A 12,381-nucleotide genomic window follows, 5' to 3' on the forward strand; every position below is an offset into this window, starting at 1 on the left:
TACTTGCACCTGAGTCAGCTAATGATCTAAGAATTTCAGATTCATTAAGCTTACAAGGTACTATGAACGGTCCAGGATCACCTAACTTAGGTGGCAATTCATTCTTTTTCACAATAGCAGCACATTCTGCTTCAAGGAACGCGGATGATGCCTGCTCACACACTCCTTCTTTTGCCATCAAATCATTCAAGAATTTCCCATAGTTTGGCATACCTGTAATAACATCAACCAAAGGTACATTTACACAGATATTATCCGTTTTTAAAGGCTTACAATGATTCTCCTTTGGTTTTTCGGATGCAAGTGCTTGTGGGTATGGAATGGGTTCTTTATAGTCTTCCACTTTAGGTGCTTGCTTCACCGTATCTTCCGCTTCTTCTTTGATCATCTTCAAATCATCATCAACCCTAAATTCGGAAGGCTCGGTGGTTTCAATTATCTGCACTTCCGCATGATTTCCCGACATCAACCTCATCAAATAGTCACCATACTCGGGAGTTATTGCACCAACTCGGATCTCTTCATCTTCACATGTTATACTTTTCACACTTTCAACTCGGGTATCATCCATCTCTTGATAAGGAGTGTAATCCGCCATATTGGATAAATCAGAAAATATAAACTCATCACACTCTTCATCATCATCTTCACACCCAAGAGTAAAAATAGGACTATGCTCCGGTGTTTTGAAACTTGCTTCATCCTCACAGAAACTATAAATAGCATTCACTTGTGAATATGCTGGGGCTTGAGGATCATTCTTCTTTAGTATAACCGGAGGGTTACTTGCAATTGGTGGTCTCTCTGCTAGTAACTGTGAGATCCTTCCAACATCTCTTTCTAAAATCTGAATCGTGGCTTGTTGATTTCGGATTTGCTGAGTTTGGAGCTCTGCATTTTGCTCGTGCTTAACCATAAAATCTCTTAAGAGATCTTCTATACCGGATTTCCTCTCAGGTTGAGGTTGCATAATTGCTAATGGTTGTGGTTGATTGAATGCTAGTGGTTGTGTGTGTTGGAAATTATTTTGATAATTTCGTTGAGGTTGATTTCGGTTATTATAACCTGGTGGCGGATTTCTTTGATTTTGATTTGGGAAATTCCGGTTATTTTGGTAACCTGGATTTCCTCCTTGATAGTTATTATTATTTTGATAGTTATTATTATTTGATCCTGAAGGTCCTCCTACTTGATAGCTGTTTATAGGAGGATATTTTCGGTTGTTTGCTTCTATAGCTGGAAAATCGCTAAAGTTCATTTCACCTTTTCGTAAGTAACCTAAGAAATTCGCTTGCTCTTCCATTGTACTTTGATCACAATCTCTAGTAAGATGGGGACCTTGGCACAGTTCACATCCTACTCTGATAGAATGCATTTCCTTGGTTACTTTCTCGATTTGCCTTGCTTGATTTGCTATTTGAACTTTTAAAGAAGCAATTTCATCATTGCTTTCAATACTAGCAACATTTGATGATCTAGAAAATTCTATTTCTTGATGCCAATTATGAGAATGGGAGGCTAAATCAGCAATGATTGTGTGAGCGTCTTCAGGTGTTTTCTTCATGATCGAACCTCCAGCTGCAACATCTATATCTTTTCTAGTTGTCACATTGACTCCTTTATAGAATATTTGGACCTTTTGGAATGTATTCAACCCGTGTTGAGGACATATTCGAAGCATTTTATTGAATCGGGTCCAAGCTTCATAAAGAGTTTCATTAGGCTTTTGTTTAAAGTGATTTATGTCACTTTGTAATTTTGCTGCTTTTGAAGCAGGAAAGAATTCTGACAAAAATTTATCCATCATATCATTCCAGTTTTCAATATATCCTTCTGGTAATGAGTCTAGCCAATCCCTTGCATCATCTTTTAATGACCATGGAAAGATTTTTAAACATGCAACTTCATCGGTGACATCTTTGATTTTGAAAAGCTTGCAAATGCTTACAAACTTACGAAGATGCTCGTTAGCATCCTCATTTGGGGCTCCACCGAATTGACATGTATTAGTTACCATGTGTAAAAATTGACCTTTTATTTCAAAGCCATCAGTCATCGGGGGTTGGATGATTGCGTGGCCTTGACCTTTTCTTGTGGCCTTCATTAATGCTTCCATCGTTTGATTTGTGTCAGCCATTTCTTCTTCTTCTTTAATAATCGGCTCTATGATTGGTTGAATTATTGGTTCAGAGTCGGATTCTAAGAAAAGTGACTCTAAATTTTTAGCAAGAGATTCTACTTCTTGAGCTCTTAAGCGTTCGTGGAATTTTCTTTCGGGTTTAGGATGTGAGGGAGTTAATTCAGCGTTGGAGGAACGTAAGTTCATACATTAATTTTCTATTATGAGATCACTTCACTAAAGGTTTATCTAGGGTTACCTACTTGTTTCTCTTTTCTTTTTTTTTTAGTGTTTTTCGGTGTTTTAAAATTACTAGTACTTCCTATTTCTTTTTGTTGTTGTTTTTGTCCTTTATTAATTCTTTGAGGTTCCGGATTAAGTTTAACGAGTTTAGGATTGAACGAATCATACAATTTGGGAAATTGTACAAAGAATTAAAGGATTTATTCAAAAACTTTGAACTTTCTTGGAAATGAATTTCCTCGAGAGGATCGAATAACATAAAAACAATGATAAAAACCTTTAAACAAATAGATTATCCTTCTGATTTTTGCCCACGTTTCGAATAGCCAAAAGATGCAGCAGAGGGGCAGGATCCTTCAAAGACCAATAAAATTGGTGATCCAACAACCCGGTCCACGTACAAATCCAACTACTACTACGAATCAGAAAAATTATCTATTTATTTAACTGCCAACTCCCCGGCAGCGGCGCCAAAAAGTTGATGTGCTGGATCGAGACCTTTATTTATGAACGGATTTGAGTTGTTTTGTTACACGAATTGATTTATTGTATATGTGGTATTTTATAGATTTTAGGTTGATTTCACACATATATATAGGCAACTAGTCCTATCCGTGTAGTTTAGTTTGTTGGTAAATCCGATTCGTTCCACAGGGAGATGGAGCGTTTAATGGTTTTCTTTTTAATAGTCTTTGATGTCAAACTTAATTAAAGTGGGGTTTTGGATTAGGCAATTTATAGTAACAGTAAAAGCAAATAGCTTAACTAATTTACTAATTAAAATAAAATTATAATATGACAAGCATTATCTTAAAATGATACTAAATGAAATTATACTTAATTATGATGCATTAATTATGCTACTAAATGGTAATTAGTAAAATAGTAATTTTTAATAAAATTATATATTTAGATTTTTGTTTTAAGCAAAAATTATATAAACTTAATTAATTTAACTAAAATGCATTTTTAATAAAACTAATACAAATTAAAAGGAATTTAATTAATTTACTAATTATAAACTAATTACAATTTATAAACCTATAATGATTAATACTAATTTTAGGATTAAAACATGTATTTTTGTATTTTATACTTAATTAAAACTAATTATATAATAAATAACCTAATTATAATAATTAAATAACTAATAACCTAAATTATAAATAATTAATTAATCAAAACCCTAATTTTTACCCTAGCTGGTACTGTAGCCGCGTCAAGGCCTTACACGATTCGTGTGAGGCTACACGATTCGTGTAAGTGAAAAATATGTGACAAATACTGTTACGAACATTAAATGTTTTATTTATAGATTTTTATATATTTTAAACTTATAATTCGTAAATAAAGATGATAATAATTTTATAAGAAATATAAATGAGGTAAATGGGAGTGTTTACTTAATTGTGTCACCCCTAGGTCCATGGATTGTTTCAAGTTTTTACGCCCTATTAAAATGTTCTAGTATCAAACTTTACATTTTTCTCTCGAATAAATATAAAGTTACAACTTAACTAAATAAAATCTAATTTTCATCGGATTCTTTTTAGAAAGCTACTAATCCCTAAGTATTTAAATTGAGACCTAGCCTAGTTTTGACTTTCGCCATTACCCAAATTATAACGGTTTCCCTTTTTATAATTTCACCTTCATATAACTTAATGATATCACCCAAACCACCGAAGTTTAATTCTAAATTGGTGTCAATAACTTATCCATAAATTCGTCTAGATCATTTTTAATGTTGAAGCTTAATTTGTGTAAATAAGAACAACTTTCGTTATTTAAATTTACTAAATTAAGTGGCAAGGGTTAAATACCTAATTACATAAAAATGGTTCTTTTAACTAGGCTCAATATTAAAAATACTAAAGTTACATTTTAACTTTACTAATGGTAACAATCCATTTCACTAGGGGCTCTACATTTAAGCAAACACTAGGGAAATTTAGCTATTCATTACACTAGGGGAGACATAAAAATATATATATGCAAACATAATAACAACGCTAATTTTAACAGAGTAAACTTACTAATATATCTTCACTTGCATTAACTTCAAATGGTAGAAAAATTACAACAATAACACCCTTTATCACGAACAATACCCCCTTAATATTACCACTATTGTTAACCTTGAACTAATAAATTACAGAAAGATAATATATGTGTGTAGAGTAATTTTTGTACTAGATAATATATTTTCTTCAACTCTGAACGTATCCATATTTATGAACATGAAAGTTGGTCAAAGAGCTTTGTTGAAATCCTGCTGTCTTCAATTGGAGAAAAAGAATAGTTTTAAAACTTATAAAGCAGCCGACCTTCTGGAATCCGTAATAGTGCTTTGTCCTAACATTACACGAATCGTGTATGTATACACGAATCGTGTATGACCAGTTATATTACACGATTCGTGTAACATTACACGATTCGTGTAAGAGTAATTATCAGATTTCTTATTATTTTTTTTTCTTCAGTTGTTCTTTGTTGATCTCGTGTTGATGTATACCATTTTGGACGACGTGTGTAACCTTTTTCTTCAGACTTCTTCATTCTTAAATTCGGATAAACGTTTTCTTGATATAAAATTTGGTTAAAACTATCGTTTTATCGTCGAATCTTCAAATAGCAACTCTTGTCCACTTTTGTCGCTTTTCTTGAATATCATACGTGGAATGTCTTCGTTAATTGATAAAAGCTGATGAAATATAACTGATATTGCGTTGAATAATATGTATGTTTAGAGTAATATCACTCGTTCATCTTCGCTTAACTCGGAGTCTAAGCGTTGATTGAAGCGAATACCCTCACACTCAACACTTTGATAGATTTCGTCCATGTCTATAGTATCCTCTACCATTTCTTCACTAACTACTTCATTTGTGTTAACCTCTTGTATCCCAAGCATCATACAATAACCCTCATCAAATTCTCTCTCAACTATATATGCCGAAGGAAACCGCATATTTTTCGAATTACAAAATCTAAAAGTTCCGTTTCCTCCTTCAAAAGTGATAGAACCTGCACCCGGGTCTATTTTACAATCCGCGGTTGCAATGAATCCAAGCCCGACTAACAATGGAACATCTTCATCCGTAGGCATATCAAAAATGGTGAATGGTACTTCAAGGAAAACACCTTTCACACTAACCATCACATCGCGAAGTACACCAAGTGCCTGACACTTAGTATTATTGCCAAGTGTGATGACCGCATCGGATTTAGTCAACGAACATAAAGAACATTTGTCATGAAATAATCGCTTGTACGTCTCGTATGACATGATATTAATTGTAAATCCCGTATCGGCAATCACCTTGAATTCACGATGATCATTAGCAAAGTGGGGTAAGACCCTAATGAAACTCAATTCGAACAATACTTCCCCTGGATCTTCTTCTTGACGACGGAACTCCGGCCTTCCCTTAACATCTTCTTCCAATGACAACTTTTCATCAAACTCATCAAAACATTCATCTGAAATAACCTCAGACACCTCATCCTCGGGCGCATCATCAAATCGCCCATCATCATCCCAAACGTCACAATTGGGCATGCAACTAATAGTAACATTTTTATCAAGCCACGCATCGATGTTCTCTTTACTAACATAATTCTTTGATTCATTCACCCGAATTGTTCTAAGTTGATGGACTTTCATGGGTTCAAACCGAATTGTTTCAACTACCCTAGCATCATCAAGCGACATACCGGAAGCAATTTTCAATCGTTGCCCATTAACTAAGAACGGTTCCCCACCTTTTGGATCTTTTATTTCAATTGCCCCATACGGAGTAACCTTAGTAGCCACATAGGGACCGTTCCACTTACTTCTCAACTTACCCGCAAATAACTTTAGCCTTGAATTAAACAACCACACACTTTGCCCCACTTCAAACATCCGCCTTACGATTTGCTTATCATGAAACGCTTTCGTTTTCTCTTTGTAAATTTTTGAACTTTCATAAGCATCGCGTCTCAACTCATCCAACACCGATAGGTCTAACTTTCTTGCTTTTCCTGCCTCATCCATGTTCATGTTCACCTGTTTAATAGCCCATTCTGCACGATGCTCAATTTCAACAGGTAAGTGACATGCCTTCCCATAAACAAGTCGATAAGGTGAAGTACCAATAGGGGTTTTATAAGCTGTCCGGTAAGCCCAAAGCGCATCGTCTAGTCTTAAAGACCAATCTTTGCGATTAGGATTTACGGTTTTTTCTAAAATCCTTTTTAATTCCCTATTAGATACTTCCACTTGCCTACTTGTTTGGGGATGGTAAGGTGTAGCAATTCGGTGATTTACCCCATAATCCCTTAAAAGTTTAGCAAAATGCGAGTTCTTAAAGTGCGAACCCCCATCACTAATTATGGCCTTAGGTACACCATGACGACAAAAAATATTTTTCTTAACAAACTTTAGGACAACTTTGTGGTCATTGGTCCGAGTAGCCTCAGCATCCACCCACTTGGAGACATAATCAACGGCTACTAGTATATATTCAAACCCAAAAGAAGGTGGAAAGGGTCCCATAAAATCTATGCCCCAAACATCAAAGATGTCACAAACCAAAATTGGGTTCATGGGCATTTCATTACGCTTATAGATTCCCCCCATCCTTTGACACCTAGCACAATTTTTAACATACTCACATGCATCTTTAAAAATAGTAGGCCAAAAGAAACCTGAGTCGAGTACTTTGTACCCGGTTTTCTTGACTCCGTAGTGTCCTCCACATGCAAAAGTATGACAATGAGCTAGAATGTCCTTATGCTCATCTTCCGCTACGCATCTCCTTATGATTTGGTCGGGTCCAATTCGGTAAAGAACTGGGTCCTCCCAAATATAATGCTTAACCTGTAATAAAAAGTAATCTCGCTTGTGCTTGTTCCAAGGTACCTTCACAACACTAAACAAACACTCGTCCGGGAAATTCTCATGGATTGGTTTAGCAGGGTCAAACGGTGGCGGGGGTATCCTAGATAAATGGTCGGCTACCACATTTTCTATACCCTTTTTATCCCTTATTTCCAAATCAAACTCTTGTAGCAACAAAATCCACCTAATCAATCTAGGCTTAGACTCTTTCTTCTCAAGCAAGTGCCTTAGGGCACTATGGTCCGAAAAGACAACTACCTTAGACCCCCACAAATACGATCTAAATTTGTCTAAGGCAAACACTACTGCTAATAATTCTTTCTCGATTGTGGTATAATTCACCTGGGCATCCGAGAATGTCTTACTAGCATAATAGATAACAACCGGTTTCCTATCAACTCTTTGACCTAAAACAGCCCCGGCTACAAAATCACTAGCGTCGCACATAATTTCAAATGGTTTGGTCCAATCGGGTGATTGCAAAATGGGTGCTTTGGTCAACTTACGCTTAAGGGTGTTAAAGGCCTCCTTACATTGGTCATCAAATTCAAAAGGTGCGTCTTTTAATAACAAATTACACAATGGTTTAGAAATAACGCTAAAATCCTTGATAAACCTACGATAGAATCCTGCATGTCCCAAAAACGATCTTACCCCCTTAACATTGGTTGGTGGAGGTAATGTGGAAATAAGTTGCACTTTTGCCCTATCGACTTCGAATCCCCGTTCAGACACAATGTGTCCCAAAACTACCCTTTCCTTTACCATAAAGTGGCTCTTTTCCCAACTAAGGACAAGGTTGGTTTCGGTACACCTCTTTAAAACTTTTTCCAACATACTCAAACAAGACTCAAAAGACTTGCCAAATATTGAAAAATCATCCATGAAAATTTCTAAAGACTCGCCTATTAATTCTGAGAAAATACTCATCATACACCTTTGAAAAGTAGTAGGTGCATTACATAAACCAAAAGGCATTCGTCTAAAAGCATAAGTTCCATAAGGACAAGTAAAAGTCGTTTTTTCTTGGTCATTAGGGTGAATAGGTATTTGATTATATCCCGAATACCCATCTAAGAAACAATAAAATTTCTGACCTGACAACTTTTCGATGATTTGATCAATAAAAGACAAGGGAAAGTGATCTTTTGAAGTCGCAGCATTCAGCTTCCTGTAATCAATACATACCCGCCAACCCGTCACGGGACGGGTTGTGATCTTTTCACCTTCCTCAGTTTCGATTACCGTTATCCCAGCTTTCTTTGGCACTGTTTGCGTGGGGCTTACCCACTGACTATCCGAAATAGGGAAAATAATCCCTGCATCTAACCACTTGAGAACTTCCTTCTTTACAACCTCCTGCATATTCGGGTTTAACCTGCGTTGCGTATCATGAGCAGGTTTAACCTCCGGATCTGTAACTATCCTATGCATACACACAGAGGGACTTATCCCTTTCAAATCAGCTATCATCCACCCTACTGCGGCCTTGTACTTATGAAGCACTTTCATCAAGGCTTTTTCCTGCACACCTGTCAAATCTGAAGCAATAATAACTGGCAAAGTGCCGTCAGTACCTAAAAATGCATACTTCAAATGAGAAGGTAAGGGTTTTAACTCAAGAGTCGGTGGTGACTCTAGTGAAGGTCTCGTATTAGTATCAATGGATTTAGGTAGTGGCTCATATTTATGAGTCCACGGTGGCAACCTAGCATCCATTGTACTTGCTACTGCTAATTCTATTGCCTTAACATCTTCACATTCAACATCCTCTTCGTCACCTAAGCAAAATATTTCTACTGGGTCATTGGTTATTAGGTGAGAAATATGTTTTTTCACTAATTCATCAATCACATCTATCCGGTAGCATTCATGGACATTCGGGGTGTGAAGAGAATTAAAGATATTAATTCTCATCTTGCGATTCCCGAAATATATGTCCATAGCACCCGTTCGACAATTAATGTGAGCATTAATGGTGGCCAAGAACTGGCGTCCCAAAATTATAGTGGGTTGGGCATTTCTATTCCTAGGTTCAATATCCATAACAACAAAGTCAACTGGGTAATATAAATCCTTCACTTTTACTATCACATCTTCTAATATCCCCCTAGGCGTTTTGATTGACTGGTCCGCTAGTTGAATAATTATGTCGATTCTTTTCATTAAACCCAAATCAAATCGGTCAACTAGACAAAAAGGTAAAATATTAATGCTAGCTCCTAGGTCCAATAACGCCTTTTTCACATTCACGTTTCCTACAGTCACAGCTATCAACGGGGTCCATGGGTCCTTAAACTTAGGTGGAAGTGTTCCCGAAACAACCGCACTTAGGTGCTCGGTTAGCTCCACCTTTTTGGGTAAAGTCGCCCTTTGCTTCCTCTTTTGAGTGCAAAGGTCCTTTAAAAATTTAGCATAAGACGGGACTTGCCTAATAGCATCGAGGAGGGGTAAATTTATCTTAACCTATTTAAACGTTTCCCACATGTCCTCTGGTTGTGGTCCCTTTTTCCCATAAGGGAACTGGTTTGGGGACTCTAAGGCCTTGGGAAATGGGACGGATTTTGATTCTGTCTCCGGTTTCCCGGTCTCATTAACAATTGGGTCCTTATTTTTCACCCCTTTTCCTTGGTCATAGACTTCACTTACCTCTTCCTCATCAAGAACAATAGGAGACTTACTTGGCTCTGGTTGCACTACCTCTTTTTCACCTACCTTATTGTCATACTTCTTTCCGTTTCTCAAGGTACCTACCATATTAACGCTATGCCCTTTTCCCTGATCCTTATGATTTGGATTTAGAACCGTGTAGCTTGGAATTATACCTGGTTCCCTATTTCCCTTACTTTCCGCTACATTACCGATCTCCTTAGCCAATGCACCAATCGACTTATTTTGCACTTCTATCATTTTTCGCATTTCGGAGATGAACGCATCCATCTTAGCATCCGAGCTTGATGGTTGATTGGTTGAAGTACTGTTTTGATTTTGGTTTGGGTTTTGGCCTTGGTTTTGGTAATTGTTTTGGTTTTGGTTTCGGTTGTTGGGATAAGGATTTTGATAGTTTCTTTGGTAGTTGCCTTGGTTTTGAAAGTTACCCTGGTTTTGAAAGTTGTTTTGTGGTCTAAGTTGGTTCCCTTGGTTAGCATTCAGAGCGTTGTTATTGCTCTAACTGAAATTAGGATGATTTATCGAACCCGGATTATACGTGTTGGAGTATGGATCATATCTCCGTCCCTGAACCTCGTTAACTTGTTCTTCCACTATGTGCTGATTTACCGGTGGAATCCCATTTCTACATCCATATGCAAAGTGAGAAGGATCTCCACAAATCTCACATACTTCCTGAACCTGCGAAACATTACAAGCAAGACCCTGGTTTGGGTTGTTAAATATAAGCATTTTCAAATCATCAAATTCCTGCTCTAAGTTCCTAGATGAACCACCCGAATCAGAAACATGATTCACTCGGGAGGTACTAGGTTGTTTACGATCAACCGAAGCTTAGGTTTTTGAACCCTTGCTTAACTGTTCGAAGAACATCCATTCATCATCACTAGACCGAGTTAAGAATGCCCCAACACTAGCCGCCAAAAGAAACTGCCTGTTTTGGGAATCTAAACTATCATAGAAAACTTTAACCAATTCCTACTTGGGTATCTCATGGTGTGGACATGCCCTAAGTAACTCCTTCAGACGTTCATACGCTTCATGAAATAATTCACCCGGTAATTGTTTAAAAGATTTTATTTGCGTACGCATGTCTGAAGTTTTACTTATGGGGTAAAATTCCTCTAAAAATCGTTTTTTCATTTCCGCCCAAGTATTAATACTCCGGGAGGGCAAGGAGAGAAACCATCTTTTTGCCTTATCCTTAAGTGAATAGGGAAATAATCGAAGACGTACCTCATCATCAGTGAAACCGTTTACCTGATTAGTAGCACATATCCCATTAAATTCAGTGATGTGTTCATATGGTTCCTCATTAGCCATACCTCGGTAGGTTGGCAAGATCGAAATGAGTTGAGGTCGGACCTCAAATCGTCGGTTGTTTCCTCCTGCCGGTGCAGGATAAACAATGGGTGAATGATCCTCAAAATCACCCGGTTGGTAGTAGGTGTCTACTCCTCTTGGTCGTTCGGCCATTTCATCTCGTTGATCAAAAACTTCCTCTTTAGTGTCAGACTCTGACTTAGGAGAGTTTGGTGGAACAATCGGATGTGTCTCTAACTGTGGTTGAGTGGATGCTGAAGCCACTGTCGAACCCTTTAAGATTCTTGTAGCTTTTCGATTAGCTTTTGCAGATTTCTCGATTTCCGGGTCTAAAGGCTTAAGATTTTGATCTCCCAAACTCCGAGTTTGCATACACTAACCTACACTTCAACAAAAACAAGAACACCGAGCGTAAAACTGACAAACACAAAAATAAACAAAACACTATTTTTGGATTTTTATTGATTTTATAATTTTTATGGTTTTTCTAATTTAACACGAAAGCAATAAAATAAGAGCTTGCAATCAAGCGCACACTTCCCCGGCAGCGGCGCCAAAATTTGATCGGTGTCGAAGGGCCGGTCAAAAATAGCCTAATTACTCTACTTTAGATAGGGTAAGCAGGATTCGTTCCACAGAAAGTTATGGTTAACTAGCAAGCAATTTCAAGATTGGTTTGTTTGTGATTAACTAAAATTAACTAATGTAAAAACTAGATTAACAATTACTAGGCAAATGTAAACTTTGAGTATCAAAGAGCATAAACAATGAACTAAACGAAAAGGTTGTAATCAATTGGATGGAAGTCTTTATTCCTTGACAATCTCAATTATGCATGCATTAGTTCAACAAATCCTTATGCTATCAAATTATCAACTAAATCTCATAGACAAGACTTCTTTAGTTTTCCAATTTATGATTATCTTGGGCACAAGCAATGCTACCTACACATGTTGTCTTTATCCCTATACTAAATTGTAACTAGGTTGGATTAAGCACAAGATGTTAAATATCAATCACTTGTCTTGCAACAATCAATAACTTTCAAACTTGCATTAAATGATAATTCGAAAGATTCAATGAAATTATAAACCAAAAGACATAAGGATTACAAATTCAAGAATCACATAAGTAAATGAAA

The 12,381-nt window shown here is 36.8% G+C and overlaps 1 protein-coding gene across 1 annotated transcript; it reads right to left on the bottom strand.

Annotated features, from left to right (window-relative positions):
• Positions 1-5,108: 5,108 nt before the first annotated feature.
• On the bottom strand, positions 5,109-10,187 carry LOC139853822 (uncharacterized). Its single transcript, XM_071843172.1, has 4 exons — positions 9,897-10,187; positions 9,576-9,713; positions 7,145-8,654; positions 5,109-6,640 (listed from the first exon to the last, which is right to left on the bottom strand). The coding sequence occupies exons 1-4, from the start codon at positions 10,185-10,187 to the stop codon at positions 5,109-5,111; spliced, it is 3,471 nt and encodes a 1,156-aa protein (XP_071699273.1).
• Between the last annotated feature and the right edge of the window lie 2,194 nt (positions 10,188-12,381).

This window comes from Rutidosis leptorrhynchoides, chromosome 6, assembly GCF_046630445.1.
Source record: "Rutidosis leptorrhynchoides isolate AG116_Rl617_1_P2 chromosome 6, CSIRO_AGI_Rlap_v1, whole genome shotgun sequence".
Lineage (NCBI taxonomy): Eukaryota > Viridiplantae > Streptophyta > Magnoliopsida > Asterales > Asteraceae > Rutidosis > Rutidosis leptorrhynchoides.